Genomic DNA, 18968 nt, shown 5'->3' on the forward strand with positions numbered 1-18968 from the left:
AAAGACCCAATCTCGTCGGGCGGGGAGGCCCGGGCTGGAGGCGATGGAAGCTCCGTCCCGTCGTCGCCGCCACCACCATCATCCGTACCCGTCGTGGCCATGTCCGTTCCCGTGTCATCCCCAGGTACGGGGGACGTGGGCAAAGGCTGAGCAGGCTGCGAGGACTGAAAAGGCGGGGCTGGATGGGTCTGTCTTCTCTTGTTTAGGGGACTTCCCGAAGGGCCTGGCTCTGGCTCCTCCGTCGGACCTGGCTCCGGCTCCTCATCGGTGGTAGGGGCAATCTCGTCCTTATCTCCGAACATAAGGATTGTATTGCCAACAAAAGGGCCGCCGAGATGTCCTGCCACTCCGGGAGCGACGGGCGCGACCGTTGACTAGGAACTTCGCTGGCGCTCTCGTCGTCCCATTCGTCGGGATCCCTCCCGTGGGACAGGGCCTCTTCGACGCCTTCGTCGAGGCCCTCCAAGACTTCAACCAGTTCCTACTCGGAAGTTGTGTCCGTGTCTATAATGGCCACCACCCCCCACTCTTTTTCCGCCGGGGTCCTCACGGGAGTCTTCTCGATGGGCCTGGAAGAGGCTTCACTCCGCGGTGGCATGGAAACTATGGGCCCCAAGGTCGCCTCCACTGGTGTAGCCTCCTCAGACGGCACCAGGGCCGCCGCAACTTCCTCGATAGAGGCCTTGGCCGGGTAAGTCAAGGCCTTCGCCACCTTCTGTGGGCCTGTGGCCTTCACTTTGGGGGGAGGGTCATCGCCTCGGTCCCCCTCGGCTGGATCCTTCAAGATCGACCGGGGCCTCTCCAGAAGCTTCGCCGGGTTCTCGACCTTCCTCTTCCCTGAGCCAGAGCGTTGGCTCGTGGTTGATGGTGCTGGAGAGGCGGCGCCCTGCCTGGCAGCCGAGGAGCCCGACCGTTCAGCGCTCCCTGTGCCCGCGGACTCGCGGTGCTTTGCCTTCTGTTGGGCCCCCGTCGCCGAGGCGCCCTCACAGGACTTAAAGACCGCTCGGACGACTTCTTTCTCTCACCCGACGGGCTCTTTCCTTCCAGCAAGTTGGAGAGGCGAAGGGGTCGGTCCCTGATGGTCTGTTCCAACATGTTCCCGCAAAACTCACAGTCCTTCTCCATGTGCGTTTTGTCCTCATGAAGGCAGTAGAGACATTTCGAGTGCTCATCCTCCTTGAACACATTCTGCAGCTGGCATCCAGGGCAAACCCTGAACAGCTTTCCTTTCTCCTGGGCCATGTCCGGGTAGGCCGCAGAATATTCTGGACTCTTCCAAGAAGAGTAACTCGCCGAAAACTTCACCCTTGAGGAGCGTAGAAAAATCCAAAACTGGTCCCCGTTGATCGGATGTGGACACGGTGGAGCTTGGGGCTCCATTTGACCGAAAAATGAGAAAATCTCTTTGAAAAAGCGCAAAAACGCAGCAAAAAGCTCAAGAGATAAACACGAGGACTCCCAACACTTGAGTGTGCGGTAAAAATCTGAGGATGGCGGCCAGAGGTGGGGCTTAGGGAGAGGGCAGTCATTGGCTGGGGGCTGTATGACGCAGAGACCAGTCATTGGTTACTAGTAAGAAAGATCAGAAACGAAACTGATATTGATTTTTCTTTACCGAGGAATCCAGGCCTGACGGCGGGGAATATTCATGAGCATGTGAATCCATGCCAGACCCCATGCTGGAGAAAAGAAAAAACTGTTTCAATTTAATTTAGAAACTGTCTTTCTCCTATAAACCAATCACTGAGTTCTGGGTCATTCTGCCCCCAGCCAAAGACTGCCCCTTCCCTAAACCCCACCTCTGGCAGCCATCTTCAGATTTGGTAGCACGTAAGTGGCAGTACGACCAAGAAGGGCCGCCGAGGGGCAGGAGGGAGGGTTTGCATGTGAATCCATGCCAGACCCATGCTGGAGAATAAGTTACAGGTAAGCAACTGGTTCCCTCTACAGCATTGGGGTCTGGCATGGATTCATATGCTCATGAATAAAGAATACATCGCAGTACATACAAAAACAACCACGGGAGGTGGAAAGGCTCAACAGAAGCAAATACTCTTACCGCCTCACCAGGCTCACCTTCAAGCTAACAGGTTGCGTAGCACTGCTTGGCTGACTATGGACTCCTCCCCGGAATCCCTGTCAACGCAGTAGAATTTCGTGAAGGTGTACGTAGACCTCCACGTAGCAGCCCGGCAGATGTTCAGCAGGAGCACACCAGACAGGAACGTCGTTGTCGCAGGGATCGCTCAGGTAGACTGGGCTCTCAGACGGCCAGGCAGCAGTCGGTTTGCCAACCGGCGACAGTGAGATGCAGCGGTGAGCCACCTGGAAATGGAAGCCTTGGACAAGGCCTTCCCATGGCTCACAGGACCAAAGTTCACAAAAAGCTGAGAAGTCTCACAGAAACTCTTGGTGGGGGCCTGTTAGGCAAGAATGTATGCAGTACCCTTTGGGTGCACTACAACAACCCTGCCCTCCTGGCAATAGGAACCCAACCTTTGGTATAAGTCTGTACTACACAGGTTGGTAGCGTGTTGAGCAGCCAGGATATCTTAAGAGAGGTCAAATGTGAGCTGTAGGGGAGTTACACAGAGATTCAAAGTGACAAGTATTCAAATAAACACTTAGACACAAGGTTTCTTGAATAAACAATTATTATCAGTCAGTTAGAATAAACCTTCTTCAGAAGGGAGCAAAATAAAAGCAACACAAATACACTCCAAAACTACACACTCTTAGTTTCTAAATCAGTAAAGACCCTTTTGGGATGGCCCACAGTCACAACCTACAGGTGACTTCAATAGCTATGGTGCTGGGGACATTAATATCTTACTGTTGCATTTAGAACATTCTCAGGAATTGGTCAAAGGAAAAGGTTATAAGAACAAACAAGAGATCACAAATATTCTTAAGCAGGCCAATACATTTAGTATAACAGGTTAAGCCAAAGTCAATAGGCAAAGGTCTATATGAGCTGAAGCACTTCTGGTAGGTAAGTAGAAAAGTCTGTGCACAATGTTTTAGAAGTCTTTGAAGAAAAGAAGAATCAATGTAGGGCCACAAGCTGTTTAGACTTGTGAGTAGTAGAAGTTGCAAGCAACTCTACAATAAGAGGTAAGTTCTCTCAGACTTTACAGTACCTTTGGATTTAAGAAAAAGTGCAGCAGAGGATGTATGTTCCTGTGCAGCTTTGCAGAACTCGCTATTCCTGGGCCTCAGTCATGAGGACAAGAGGGAGGACTTCTGGGGACTCCTGCACTGCAACGGGGCGGTCACCGCTCGCAACCGGCAATCTTCAAACAAGTGCCGCTATGGGGTATCGGCTCCTCGCGTCTCAGCAAATAGCACCACCGTGGTTTCTGGCTGGCCTTTCCTTGCTTCTGGGGTCCTGCACTCTGTTGAGGTGGCTGAGGCTCAGTCAGTCCTGCTTCCTGGGAGTCCGGAGGATCTTCCTGGAGCTCTTGGCAAACTTAAAAGCAACGCACACAAACTAGTGTTCCTCTCCCTGGCTCTTCGGTTCCAGCAGCAACTGCAGTGGAAATACAACCAGCTTCGAGTGGATGTCCAGGTGGCTTACTTTGGAGTGGATTGGTCCCACCAACTCAAGGGGAGGAGTCGTCCTTACAGGGCTTATCTAGTGGAAACAAATTCAGAGCTTCAACTCAGCAGGGCTTCACCGGACAAACCAACGGTCCAGGAGGTGCAGCAGGCATCTCTTGCAAGTTCTTCTTCGGATTCTTTTGTGCAGTGGTCGATTCTGCCTTTCAAGCCAAAAATCCTCGCCTTTTATGCATGTTTCTCCCATTCGTTCTAGCCTAGCTGTCAGGCACCCAGAAGGGTGGCTGTCCTTGCCGGACAGCCAGCCGGCCAATCACCTAAGAGTGCATTTTTGTCTCCTAGGAGACAGAGCACAGGATGTTTCGGGCACCTCCTTCGCTTCCTGCCCCCGTCAGACACCCTGGAGCCAGAGGCGGGCTTCACTCGTGAATCCCATCAAAGACAAAACGAACCAAGGGACCAAACCTGGTTTGGCGCGCAGAGTAAATCTCAAGGAGGACCTTTCCACAAAGAAATGGTGAAAAAAGAAGACTGAGGCCATTTTGACAAAAACGGCACCCTTGGGTGCTTTACTGCAGCTGCAAACACAGCCAGCGGTAAAAGCACACCACGGTAGTTAAAGGTAAACCACTGCCACCAGCCATTCATCGAGGAAAGGGTAACAAACATTTTACATGAGAAGCTAGACAAAGGGGATACTAAGTAACCACTCCTGCACCCTGTTGTAAGATAGTGTGTGCTGGGTCTAGAAAGTTACAAATAGAAGTAAAGTCAATTTCACTTCACTGCTCCCGGAAACAGTAGTTTATCCAAGAGAAGGTATTTAAACCTTTGATAAATCTGAAAGATTTATCTGTGCCACTGCACTGAAGGTGCTGTGTGACACTATGCAAAGATGATGCCTGTGGACTCCATACTTAAAGAAACACAGAGTTCAAATCACATTTAAAATACATGAGAGAGTGGGAACAAGGGCCTCACTCTCTACAGGTGAAAAATTAAAAGTCCTAAAATCCAGCAAAGATGCTGGGGGTCTCTAAGGTAGAGGGGAATTAGCACATTTCTGATAATTCTCCCTAACAGCATGTAGGAGTACTATTGATCTTGTGAATGATGCGTAATAGCTGTATGGATTAGTTTCCCTTTTCAATTGTGCAACATCCAACAAAGTTTTCAGAAAGAGCCATTAGCCACCCTTTTGGGCATAGTGTCTGAAAATAGGACCAATATTTGCCAAAATCCCATGTATTAAGGTGCAAGCAACACGTTAAAAAATCCAATATTCTTTTTTACTGCACCAAATTTAACTACAGCTATGAGGTAACATGTAACATGCACTACTTACTTTGGCAACTTGGCATCCTGGAGAGCCCACAGCACCTGAACAGCAATTATAGTGCGTTTCCCATCCACCAGGCACTGAAAAAATAAGATGCAGTTAAAAAAATAAATAAACAGCATTTCTAACAGGTTGCTAAACTACTACATAATAAGAACTCTAAGAAAGCATCTGTTGATGTGACTGCCGTCAACTCACCAAATTTCAATGGTCATTTTAAGGAGACTGATGGGGATAGGCTATGGAATGTTACACACTCACAAGAACTGGTACATCAGATTTACTAAGCAAAATGTTTCTCATGACTTGTATAAGGAAGCCTGTCCCACACATATAGATGTATGCAAAGTTTGAACTTTTAAATTGATCAGTAATAAGGTCAGCAGAAGTTTCACAACGCGACAGGCATTCAGCTGGCATGCACACACACCTCTCTACAAACGTCTACAAGCAGACAAAAACATAAGACCAGTGGACCATAACAGAATATGTAGCAAAACAATGGTACTTATTGTAGAGCAGTACTCTACTGTTCAAGGAATCGAAACTTAAAAATAAATAAGAGCTATACTCTGCTTCGCCACCAGCAACTTTGCATGCTGCCATTTCAATGCTTGAAATGAATTGGCTTATGAAGTCTTAAAAAATAGCATAGGAACGTTTTGTTTCTTAGCTGTGGTGTGCTTTTTCCAACCCTTGATACCACAGCCTAAATCCTACGCCCAACCCGATAGATGGGCAGCATACCAGTCACTCATACTCTCTAAAAATAGAAAAATTCAGCGACCGAAATAAAAGGAGAGTTAAAATGTATTTTTAATTGCCAAATAAAATTAACTAATAAAATGGGGAATACTTTTTTTTACTCTTAAAGAACTAATTATTTACCTCTCAGTAATGTTCTTTCTGATAGACGTTGCTCTCATGGATTCCTCATCTATGATATCCCTATACCAGCGCAGCTGTTCTCTGGAATCTTTTCCACATCCATGGGGCAAAGCACGGCTCTACGTCGGCTTAAGCCGATGCCTCTAAGCTCTCTGCACTGGGCATGATGGAGGCAGAATAAATAGCGGTGCTGCGCCCCGTGTCCTCAATACCACACTTTTTCCCTAGCACTCTGAAGAGGAGTGACCATAGAACCAATGGTATGCTATCTTCCCACAAAGAGGGGCAGGTAGTGGGGGCAATGAGGAATCCATGGGAGGAACATCATTTAGAAGAACAAGTTACTTACAAACTGGTATCGTTCTTTCGACTGGATGTTACTCCAACGCATTTCACATCTTTGACATGTAATGTCCACAGCTGTGCACTTCGGAAACTTTCTGGTAGAGGGCTTCCTGCGTCAATGGCGTCGTGTCCATGTCCCTCAAAGGCCTCCGTCGAGGGCGACGTCACAGGATGTTATAAATAGGACGCACAGCGCCCGTAGCCTCAGTTTAAGTTCCCTCCCCCTTCCCCCCCCGAGAACGTATGGCACCAGGATGATGCCTGCTGGACTGCACTTAGCCTTGCGTAAAACTGAAGCTGCCACCGCATAGGACATTTTCTTGAGGGGCAGGCTGGGAGGGCGATGTGGAATGCGTTGGAGGAATATCCAGCCGAAAGAACGTTACCAGTTGGTAAGCAACTTGTTCTTTGAATGGATTGTGTCCTCCAACGCATTCCACATCTCTGACAGACTCCCAAAGCAGTACCAGTAAATGGAGGAGGGAAAATAATTTAGAGTACCCAATTAGATTGCAGAACAAAGAACCTCCTTCCCAAAGACCATATCCTGACCATGGATAGTATCCAGGCAATAATGTTTTACAAAGGTGTGGATGGAAGACCATGTAGCAGCATCACAAATATTCCTAATAGGAACACCCCTCTGGAGGGCGGTGGAAGTAGCCACGCCGCTAGTGGAATGAGCTCTCAACCCATCAGGAGGGTTCTTACCCGCCAATCGATAACATTCCGTAATGGTGAGGATAATCCACCTGGACAAGGTCTGTTTGGTAACAGCCTGGCCCAATCGGTGTCCAGCATATCCTACAAAGAGTTGATCGTCCACTCTGACACTGGACATCCTAGAAATTTAGAAGCTTAAAGCTCTCCTAGGATCCAACTGATGGAGTTGCTCCTCTTCCTTACCAGGATGAGGAGGAGGGTACAAAGATGGAAGAACCCCCTTTTGACTCAAATGGTATTCAGAAAACTACCTTAGGTGGAAAGGAGGGACGGACTCTCAGTACAACCCTGTCCTTGTGAAACACAGTAAAGGGTGGCTTAGATGAAAGTGCCTGCAATTCCCTCACTCTGTGAGCGGAAGTAACCACAACCAAGAACACAGTCTTGAAGGACAGTAATCTCAAAAGACAAGAGTGCAAAGGTTCAAACGGAGCACCCATGAGAAATTTCAAAACCAAATTCGAATCCCCAACCGGCACCAGGAACGGCGACGGTGGCAATACATTAGTTAGTCCTTTAAGAAACTGAGAAATCAAAGGGATCTTAAAATAAGAACATTCTTCAGAGAAGCGCTTAAAGATAGAAAGCGCCGGCAGGTAACCTTTAATAGTACCCACTTGAAGGCCACTGTGGGCCAAAAAAAGTAAGAAAGACAAAACCATAGGAATGGAGCACTGAAAAGGATCAACATTGTGATCTCTGCACCAGTCGCAGAACTTGAGCCAACAGTACAGGGATTTAGTCGCAGGCCGCCTGGCAGAAAGCGACACCTCCATCACATCATCCGGGAGGTGCCAATTCTGGTACCTCAACCTTTCAGATACCAAGCATGAAAGTTGAGAGTCTTGACCTCTGGATGCAGAACCTGACCCCCCCCCCTTGCATGTGAGCAGATCCTCTCGGAAGGGAAGACGGCGTGGAGGACAGATGGACATTTCTAGAAGGTCCGGGTACCAGGCTCTCCTGGTCCAATCCAGAGCAATGAGGATCATGTGGGAACCGAACCTCCGTAACCTCCACAACAGTTGAGGAATGACAGGGACTGGAGGAAACGCGTACAGCAGTGGGAATGACCAATCCACCACAAACGTGTCTCCTAAGGCTCCTCTTGGAGGAATTTCCCTCATGCAGAATCTCTTGCACTTCCGGTTGACACTGGTGGCGATGAGATCCACTTGTGGGGTTCCCCGAAGGGCGAAGATCTCCTGAAGGACTTCCTGAGCCAACTCCCACTTGTGGGAGGCAGCTGCATTTTCGTCTCCGGCCAGATGAACTGCTGAGATCGAAATTTCCTGCTGGATGCCCCAGAACCAGAGCTGCATTGCCACTCTGCACAACAGAAGTGACCCTACCCCCTTTTTGTTGAGGTAATGCATGGCCACTGTTTTGTCTGTCATGATCAGGACACTCTCCCCCTCCCTCCCCGTACAGAGGGCAGAAACCCCTTCAGGGCTAGTCTGCTAGCCCTCAGCTCTATCAAATTGATGTGGAGTCTGGACTCCGACGGAGACCAACGACCGCTGGCCGTCAAGTATATGGCATGAGCGGCCCATCCTGTGAGGGAAGCATCCGTCACTGTCACCTCCGGCCACGGTTACCAAAACTGTCCCCCCGTACCCCCCCTCATCAAGTTCCCTTCGTTGGCACACCAGAGAAGATGGGAGACCGAGAATGGAATCTGAACGGGATCCGACATCTTGCCTGAGAACTGCGACCACTGCATCTTGAGCACCCACTGCAGGGATTTCATCCGCAGCCTGGCCTCTGGCACCAGAAAAATGCAGGATGCCATGAGGCCGAGCAACCTTAAGAATTCGAAAGTCGGGAGACTCTGGGCATGTGAAACTTGTCCACCATCTGCACAATGTGAAGAGCCCTAACCTTGGGAGGTGACCACTTCCCCAAGGACGTGTCCAACACAGACCGATGTACTGGAGCTGTTGGGAAGGTGTCAGATGCGACATCTTGAAATTCAGGGAGAAGCCCAGCCTGTAGACGGTGCGGCAGGTGACACCGAGATGATCAAACACTAGCTCGTGGGGCGCGCCAGGATCAGCCAGTCATCCAGGTAGGGGTAGATGTAAATCCCCCCCTCACCTGAGGTACGCTGCCACCGCCACCATGAGTTTGGTGAAGAACCTTGGGCGGAGGTCAATCCGAACGGCAGGACCCGAAACTGAAAGTGCGAGTCGGCAGCCGCAAACCTCAGGTACTTCCTGTCCACGGGATGGATCGGCACATGGAAGTAAGCATCCTTGAGGTCCAGAGACACCAACCAATCCTGAAGTTGGAGGGCCTGGAGGACTTGAGAAAGAGTGACCATCTTGAACTTGTCCTTCCTTAGAAATTTGTTCAACCAACACAAGTCCATGATCCAGTCTTTCTTTGGGATAAAAAAATAAGGGGATTACCATCCCTTCCGCTACAGGCACCAGTTCTATAGCGCCTTTCTCCAGCAGGATCAAAATTTCCTGCGCAAGGAGCGGATCCGGAAGCTTCAAAGAGAGTTTCCCCGGTGGATTGTCATGAGGAAGGGAAGGCAGTAGCCGTGGGTAATGGTATCCAGAACCCACGCATCTGAAGTAATGGCACGCCATTCTTCAAGATGCTGAGACAGTCTGCTCCCAACCGGCGAATCATGGGACATGGCCTCACAACTGTTTGGAAGTGGCTGCAGCAGTGCCTGAAGGCAAAGAGGCAGCTGCCTGAGCGGCTTTGGCACCACGATTTCCCAGACCACCATAGGTACTTTTCCATTGACCCCTTTGACTGGCAGCTCCTCTCGTCCTACCAAAGGAGTAGTAGTAACGAAAGGAACCTCCCCTCCACTGCTGTCCCCTAGGACGAAAAGGCAGAGGTTGACGCACCGCAGCGCTTAAAAAGATTTCGCCGCAGCTTTTGAGGTCTGCAACCTCTCAAGGCTCTCGTCAGCATTGCTGCCAAACAAATGTGTGCCATCAAACGGCATTTTGAGAAGACGGGCATGCACATACGGAGCAAACCCCGACTTCCGCAACCACGCAAATCTGCGGATAACAGTGCTCGCAGCCATGGACCGGCTAACACTGTCTGTATCCAAACCCGACTGAAGGGCTTCACACATGGCATCCTTGTCGTCCTGCACGTGAGCGAGGAAACAATCCCTTTCTTCCGCCGTGGAAATATGCTCAGCCAAGGAAACAATTCCACAGTGTGTGTGAAAACCTTGCCAAAGCACACATGGAGTTGGCCGATTTCAGGGCCATGCTCCCAGCAGAAAATACCTTCTGAGCCCAACCGTCAAAGCGCTTGTCGTCCCTATCCGGAGGGATGGTAGGGTATGTCGCCTTCCTCGAGGTGGCCGAAGCCGCCTGAACCACCAAACTCTCGGGAGTGGAGTGAGTAGAAGATAGCTGGGGTCGCTAACAAAAGGCCGGTATTTCTTGTGCAAAGACTTATTAACAGCCGGAAGAGATTCCGGGGACTGCCAAGCAGCTGCCACCCTTTTCTGTAAGGTAAGATGAAATGGAAAAAAACAGGGTAAGAGGACGGACCTTGATCCAAGCTGTCCATCAGATCATCCTGCACAAAGTCTTCCGGAGGACTAGACCAGCCCAGATACTCTGAGACTCACACCATGAGTCTCCAATAAGAGGACTCTGCATGAGCCCCAGGCTCAGGTCTACCAAATTTCACCTCCAGGGAAGTGTCCAGTCCGCTTGCATCATGGAGGGACTGCCTCAACTCCTCCAACTGTCTCCAGAAAAAAGTGGATCATAATAAAGGTCACCAGGTTCCTGAACCTCAGACCTTTCCTCCTCTTCATAAATATCATCCACAGGGGGTTGAAACCAAGGTCTGGGGACAGAAGAAGGCCTGGAGGCCAAAACCAGCCTACCAGACTTTGACGTAGCCTTCCTTGGAGGATCCACGATATCCGGGTACTCCAACAGCACATTTCGAGAAATATATCCCGAAGGCGCCGATAGCGTCGAAGGCTTCGGCATCAAGAGCGTAGACAACCTCGACGTTGTGATCGCTGAAGCCTTCGACACAGGTGGGCTGATACGACGGCTAGGCGTTGATGTCCGAAACAGACGGACACAGTGCTGAACGAGTCGATGCCGGCCCCAAACCCTCAAGAGGTTGCTGAGGTCTCACTGGAGACGAGGACCGAGACCCAGAGACATGTCTCTTGCGACCTTTCGATTCCTGGTCCTTTCGGGACGTCGGCGGCTCCCGATGAGTGTCGCGTCCCCGAGCCCTAAGGCGGGCAAGCCACGGAACGAGACAGATCCTGGCCGGCTTCATCAGAAGGCGCGACCGGACCGGTGTCCTGCGATTGAAAAATCTCCATCATGGATTTCTTAAATGCCGCCCATTCATCCGGAGTCAAGGACTTCGTAGGGCACGTAACCTTCCTCGAGGCACCATCCTCCGAGGAGGATGGGGAAGGCGACTGGTGACGGCGCTTCCTCGACTGCCGGGACGAGGAAGACAAGTGGCGGGAACCACTCCGGGACCGAGATCCCTGAGAATCCTTCCAACGCGGAGATTTGCCTCTCGAGTCATCAGTGGAAACCCCCTTGGAATTGGAAGCACAGGACTTAACAGGCTTCGAGCCCCTACCTACCTGGAGCTTCCCCTTCTGCAAGGCCTTGGCAGTCAGCGACTGGCATTTCAAGCAGTCATCGGTGTCGTGCGACTCGCCCATGCACCATAAACAAATGCGGTGGGGGTCAGTTAGCGACATCTTCGACTTGCAGTCCCAGCAGGTCTTAAAGCCAGACCGTGGAGTCGGAGGGGTTGAAGAGAAAGACCTCTTCTACGATGAAAACCCACGAGGTGTGCCAAGTCTCACGAAGTAAACACGTTCGCAGAAAAAACAGAACTGAGGCTACGGGTAGCTTGCGTCCTATTTATAACATCCTGTGACGTTGCCCTCGACGAAGGCCTTCGAGGGACATGAACCCGACGCAGGACGACCTCTGCCGAAAAGTTTCCGGAGTGCGCAGCTGTGGACATTACATGTCAAAGATGTGGAATGCGTTGGAGGAGGGAGGAAGCAAGACCACCACCTAAACCAGAAAACACTGGAGGACTGCCTTACCAAAACAGCCATACTGGCCTGCAAGGGAATCCAAGGACTAATACATGGCAAACGTGTGCAAAGACGCACACGTTGCCACCTGGCAAATATCCAGAACGGGGACTTCCCTATGCAGTGCAGGGGTGGGCTGGTGTTAGGGAGAATTCTCATTTCTGTGCTAATTCCCTTCAACCTTATAGCCCACGAGCTATTTTGCTGACTTAAGGACTTTTCAGTTTTATCTTGGAGTGCGTGAGACGACCTTACTCTCTCATGTATTTTTTATCTGATTTGGACTATGTTTCTTTTGGTTCTGTTGTCTGACAAACTCCATTGGCATCACTTTTGCATTGTGACATATAGCACTTTCAGTGCAGTGTCACAGAGAAGTCGTTTGGATTTCTCTTCAGGTTTAAATACCTTTTCTTGGGTAAACTACTATTCCCAAGCGTAGTAAAGTGAAATTGATTTTACTTCCCTATTTTTCCGATGTAGGTCCAGTACAGCCCATATTATGTGGAAGTACTTGGGGGTTACTTAGTAGCCACTTTTCCTACTTACTCATGTAACATGTTTTATGTCACCGTCACTACATTTAATGGCTGCTTGCTGTGCTTTAATTTTCCTACCATTGTGCGTTTTTACCGTGGACTGAATCCTCCGCTGCAATATTGCACCCATGGGTGCCCATTTTGTCAAAATGAACCCGGTCGTCTTTTTTCGCCATTTCTTGCTTGCGAGGTCTGTCTTGTGTTTCACTCTGAGCGTCAAACCAGGTTTGGTGCCTTTGTTCGTTTTGTCTTTGGCGGGCTTCAGTGCTGAAACCCGCCTCTGGGTCCAGCGTGCGTCAGTGCAGGACGCGAGGGAGGTTCCCGTAATTCCCTGTGCTTAGTCTCTCTGGTTACAGGAATGCACCGAAAGGTGAGTGGTGGGCTGGCTGTCCTTCGAGGACAGCCACCGTGTTGTGTGAGTGACAGCTAGGCTGCGAATGAATGGGAGAAAACTGCATAAAAGGCGAGGTCTCTTGGAGAGAAGGCAGAGTCGACCACTGGACGAAGGAACCGAAGAGGAAACTAAAAGAGAAGCTTGTTGCACCCTCCTGGACCGTTGGTTTGCCCAGTGAAGCCCTGCTGCAGTGCTGAAGCTCCAAATTTCGTATCGACTAGAAAAACCTGGAATGTACTACTTCTTCCCTTGGGTTGGTGGGACCAACTGACCCCAAAACCAACTTGTCTGGAACCCCCCCTCCCTGCTGGCTGAACTTCTTTGCTGCTGCTGGAACCGAGTGCCAGGAGACAGGAACACCAGGAACCAGCGCATCGTCTTTAAGCCGGACCCGAGCTCCAGGAAGATCCAGAGGACCCTCCCGAAGCAGGGTTGTTGGGGAGAATTCTCAGAAATGTGCTTATTCCCTTCTACTTTATAGACCCCAGCTCTTTTTGCTGGACTTTAGGACTTTTAATTTCTAACCTGGAGAGAGTGAGACCTTTTTCCCACTCTCATGTATTTTTCTATGATTTGGACTATTTTTTTTTTTTACTGTGGAGTCTGACAAACTCCATAGGCATCATCTTTACATTGTGACACACAGCACCGCCAGTGCAGTGACACAGGGAAGACTCCGATTTCGCAAAGGTTTAGATACCTTCTCTTGGTGAAACTGTTTCAAAGAGCACCAAAGTGAAATTGACTTCACTTACATGTTGTAACTTTCTGCACCCAGCACACACTATTTTATAATAGGGTGCTGGACGGGTTACAAAGATTTCTTTAAAGAGGCTAAGAAGGATCTTGGTTTATCTGTCGGTGTAAATGATGGAGACTAGCAGCTCTAATTTTTCCAATCTTTCTTATCCAGTCCATACGCTTCATTGATTGCTTTGTTTTCATTGCATTATGGCATCAGATAGGGCTAGTATATCATTACATTTAGACCTCAATCTATTCAAAAAACGATTGTCCATACTATTCATTGACAATGCAACTTCCTCATATAAAGATGATTTCGCAGGAACTAGGATTAGCCTATATATTGGTACCCACTTCCATTCCATCATTGCCAACAAAGAGGTTAAGCCCAATTCATATCTTACACAAGCAATGGGTATACAGTTGGGGCGTGCTAGGGCTCTTCTCCAGATTTTACCTTCAATCTTATCCCAGTCTATGTCAAAAGCATGATAATTAAATTTGAAACCAAAAAGAATAGGGATCACTTTTCCAGCATAGAATTTCAATACAGGAAGGATAGAACATGTACAGTATTGCGCCCAATTCTCTTCATTTGGGTACTCAAATGCATTAATTTCAAGTCAATGGTTGAGAGAAGATGGGCCTTGGTCGGATAGGCAGTACTGTGAGAACCCAGATAGGTCACTTCTTTAGTAATCGGAATTACCAAATTATCCATTCCCCAGTTATAAGATTTGGTTATCCTTAATGGGTGTTTTAAGATGGTAATTTTTAATTGCTTGGCATAACCAGTAAAAGCTGTTAGTAGCCGTTGCAAACCGACTTGAGTGTGGTCCAAGACCACAATATCGTCGGCGTAGGCCCACCAGTTGATTTTCAAAATCCCAACTTTCGGTGCAACCAAACCAATATCTCTCAACCATTGAAACAGGTCCGACAAGTACAAGATAAACAAAAAGTGTGCTATTAGACACCCCTGGCGTGCTCCTCTTTAAATATTAATTGACCGAGACAGGTTCCCAGCGCTTGACATTCTGAAAGAGATAGGATCTCTGGTGGAGTTCTATTAGGATAGCCAATAGATGGTCTGGCAAGCCCAGTTTTTCAATTTCCACCATAGCCAATTTCTGTTTATAGTGTTGAAGGGCTGGGAGAGATCCACCCAGGCTCCGAGAAGAGGCAATCCTCCCTTTGGCAGAGAGTCTATACTAACCCAGTTTAGGATAAGGGCATTTAAGGAGGTAGATAATCCTCACCTAAAGCCAGTTTGTTGTTTGGGGATTATTCCTTTAGACTCAGCCCATTTCTCTAGCTCATCTAATGTGAGTCCTGAAAAGATTTTACCATTTGCATCTAGTAATGAGATTGGGCTGTAATTGGCAGCGGTCAAACAACCACCTTTTTTATAGATTGGGATTATGATTGAGTTTCTCCACGAATCTGGGATTATTTTGGTGGAAATTATGTTGTCAAACAAAATTTTCAACACTCTCGCCCATGCGGGTGGATTCATCTTCAAGGTTGCATTGCTGAGAGCGTTGGGACCCACTGCACTAGATGCAGATGATTTCCTTTATCAACGTCTCAATATCTAATATAAGGTGCGGCCAGCATGCACATATTTAGTGTTTGGCACTCGGTGTAACGTTCTGTAGTATAATCTACATGATATCGGTACACAATACACGTTTCACAGATGATGTTTTAACAGTCGCTAGGACTTGAAGAGTTAGGATGATGGCCAAAACGTCCAATATGCAACACAAGCCTGAACACGTCAGTGTGGTTGCGAGACTTACTTATTTTCCTTTACTTTGCTTGCTTACCCGCTTTTGATGTAAACAGATACTTCAGAGCAGACAATCTCTATTCCCCTAAAAGTCTCGGGTCTGCCGCTATTGTGTGTTTTTACTGTGGGCTGCAATTGCAGCTGCAGTAAGACACCAATGGGTGCCCATTGTCAAAATGGCCCTGGTCGTCTTTTCTCGCCATTTCCTGTTGAAAAGGTCCTTCTTGCTATTTACCATGACCATGTTTGGCCCTTGGTTCGTTTGGTCTTTGGCGGGATTCACTGGTGAAGCCCACCTCTGGCTCCAGCATGTCTGGCAGGGGCAGGAAGTGAGGGAGGTGCCAGAAAATCCCTGTGCTTAATCCACTTGGTAACAGGAATGCACCCAAAGGTGACTGGCCGGCTGGCTGTGTGAATGACAGCTAGGCTGCGAATGAATGGGAGAAACCTGCATAAAAGGCGAGGCTTTTGGCTTGGAAGGCAGAGTCGACCACTGGACAAAGGAATACGAAGAAGAACTTGGAAGAGACGCCTGCTGCAAATCCTGGACCGTTGGTTTGCCCGGAGAAGCCCAGCTGCTCTGCTAAAAGCTCAGAATTCGCTCAGACTAAAGAAGCCCTGTATCGGACGACTTCTCCCCTTGGGTTGGTGGGACCAATCAACCCAAAAGCAAATTCTTCCGGACATCCTCTCGTAGCTGGCTGTACTTCCATTGCTGCTGCAGGAACCGATTGCCAGGGAGAGAAACACCAGAACGAGTGCATCACTTTTAAATCAGACCCGAGCTTCAGGAAGACCCATTTACTTCCATGAAGCAGGACTGACCAAGCCTGAGACACCTCAACAGAGTCCTGGACCCCAGATGCGATGAAAGTCCATTAAGGTATCCGAGAACCGCAGTGGTGCTATTTGCAAGAGTTGCAAGGAGCGCAAACCGCGAAGTGCCGCTGATCTGAAGTTTGCCCATTGCTGCCGCTGACTTCATTCGTAGCGCAGGAGTCCCCAGATGTCCTTCCTCTTGTCTCCACGACTGAGGCCCAGGAACACAGAATCTGCAGACCTACACAGGAACAGAAGCCAGCTGGATCCAGTTTTCGTCAAACCAAAGGTACTGTAAAACTAAGGGGAAATACCTCTTGTTGTGTAGCCTTGTTAGCTCTCACATGAGACTTGTCTCGGTTAACCTTGCAGAGTTGCTTGCAGCTTTGCCCTTTCACAAGCCTCCCAGCTTGTGGCCCTTCAATGATTTCCTTTCTACGAACATTTTCTAAAACATTGTGCAAGACTTTTACTTACCTGCAAGAAGATCTTCAGCTCCCCTACACTTTGCTCAACTAACATCGGCTGTCCTGGCTCCCTGAGAGACTCTTCTTACCTCTGACTTTGTGATTTACCTTTCCTCCAGTAAAGGGTTAACTTACTTTGCATTGGAGGTTTAAAAAGTACTTACTAGTTTATGAATTTGTTGCTAACCTTTGTTTTATTCCCATATCTAATCTTTTGCACCATACTCAGGATTGCTCTAAATGTAGCAGTTATACATCTATGTCCACATTGGCCTAGCTATTTGTCACCTGAGGTTGTAGGAAGTGTCTGTGTGCCATCCCCAATGGGTATCATCCGATTTAGAGAAACAGTGTGTTTTGAAGTGTTTAAGTCTTACATGTTTTGCTCCCTTCTGAAGGCTTATATAACTGTTACATTAATAATTGTTTAATCAAGAAACCTTGAGTCTAAGTGTTTATATGAATAAGTGTCACTGTGAAACTCTGTTACAACCTTACAGCTCACACTGACCCCTATTGAGATAAGCCTGGCTGCTCAGTCACTCTACCAACTTGTGTAGTACATGCTTATACAAAAGGTTGGGTTAACTATTGGCAATAGGACAAGGCTGGTGCAGTTTCCCACAGAGTACTGCATCCAATCCTGCCCAACAACCTTCACAAGGCTAAGCTCCACTAGAATAGCAATTGTAACATGCCAAATATGGATAACTTCAAGGAGGAAGCCCTGTTCATTCCAACCGTAGAACACCTGAAATAAATGTGTAGGATCCGAAATTTCCCTGTTAAAGGAAAGAAAAATGAATTGATTACAAGGTTGTTAGATCACCAAAGGTTGAATAGTAGGCCTGTTACTCCTACCAATCCAGAAAAGGTGGAAATTGAAAATGAGGATGATTATTCAGAGTCTAACTCTAATGTCTAAGAAGAGTCGGAGGAGGGAGAGGAGTCCCAGGATAGGAGCCCATCATGCCTCAGCAGGCCCTTTTGCCTCAATCTATGTCCACTGGGACCCCACAAGGCCCATCACTGAGTCCAGAATATGTGTCTCTTGAGAAAATGAGACTTGAATTGGAATTTAAAAGACCACAAGCTCATGCTGAAGCCAAACATCAAGCTCAGGGAATTGGAAATGCCACATGCTCTTGAAATGAAGATTGTCTCTTGAAAATGTTTCCACCCCAGAGTCTTCTAGGTCTTCTAGTCCCAAAAGGCCTCGCCTGCCTAAAGAAGTAGTGAGCATGTATGATGTGAAACTTGATATTTTGGATTGGTTGAGTGCTTTTGAATACAATCATGGGAATCGGGGTATGACAGGGAATTAGTCGATTCCTTGGCTTTTTTCTAGGCTTACCCAGGTTGCGACTGCTGCTGTAATGGGGGTGGGTGAACATGAACGACAGGAGTATGCAAATGTGAAGCTGGCTTTGATAGCCAGATTTGGGAAAACTCCTTCCCAGTAACTTAAGAGGTTTAGGACACTCAAAAAGACTGATGTTACCCCTTGGACTACCTGGGTGTGCAAATGTTTAGATGGTTGGGTTAAGGGTTACAGAGTTACCTCCTTTGAAGGAATGAGAAATCTGTTTTTGTTAGAGTCTATTTTTGATGCCCGCTGCCCTAAGCCGAGACAGCATTAGGTTGACTCAAAAGAGATTGATCCGAAGAAGTTAGCAAAGGCTGCTGACTTGTGGTTTACCAACAGGGCCACTCAAGAATTCTGGGGCCACTCACAAAAAGCATGAGGGGAAGCAGCACAAGAAAGATGACCAAAGAGAATTCTAAAACCTCCCATCCAAAAGAGGGCCACAAACATAAGACAATATTACAGTCTAGTGAAACCTCTGGTGCTAAACCTGAGGGAGGTAAGCAGAAGCCCCCATTCCAGAAAACATTTGGTAAATGTTATGCTTGTGGGTCAACTGACCCTGTGAAAAGGGATTCCAGATGCAAGGGTAAACCTTCAGGGGTCCTGACTGCTTCCTTAGCCTTCATCCCTGAGGATGAAGTTCATCTGCCTAGTGTTAACTCAAGTATTGGCTGAAGATTCCATTGGAGTCTAAGCCAGTGTTTTGGTATCCCTGGGCCTGTGGGAACAACAGAATGTAGATATGTATAACTCTATTCCAGACGATACCATAGAATATAATAAGGACAGTGTACTTGTGAATGGACAGGAGACCCCTGCCATTAGAGACACTGGGACCAGCATTACTGTAGTGGATGAAACTTTCTTCAAGCCAGATGATGTTACTAAGGCACCTAAGGCTCCCACTATGC

The 18968-nt window shown here is 48.3% G+C and overlaps 1 protein-coding gene across 1 annotated transcript in view; it reads right to left on the minus strand.

The window, feature by feature from the left end:
• REXO1 (RNA exonuclease 1 homolog) overlaps positions 1 to 18968 on the minus strand; it is a 1041135-nt gene that overhangs the window by 225920 nt on the left and 796247 nt on the right. The window contains exon 11 of the mRNA XM_069649491.1: positions 4904 to 4977. Within this exon, the coding sequence (XP_069505592.1) occupies positions 4904 to 4977 (74 nt within the window). The remainder of the gene's footprint in view (positions 1 to 4903; positions 4978 to 18968) is intronic.

This window comes from Ambystoma mexicanum, chromosome 1p (assembly GCF_040938575.1).
Source record: "Ambystoma mexicanum isolate Mex_15411 chromosome 1p, UKY_AmexF1_1, whole genome shotgun sequence".
In the NCBI taxonomy this organism is placed as follows: domain Eukaryota; kingdom Metazoa; phylum Chordata; class Amphibia; order Caudata; family Ambystomatidae; genus Ambystoma; species Ambystoma mexicanum.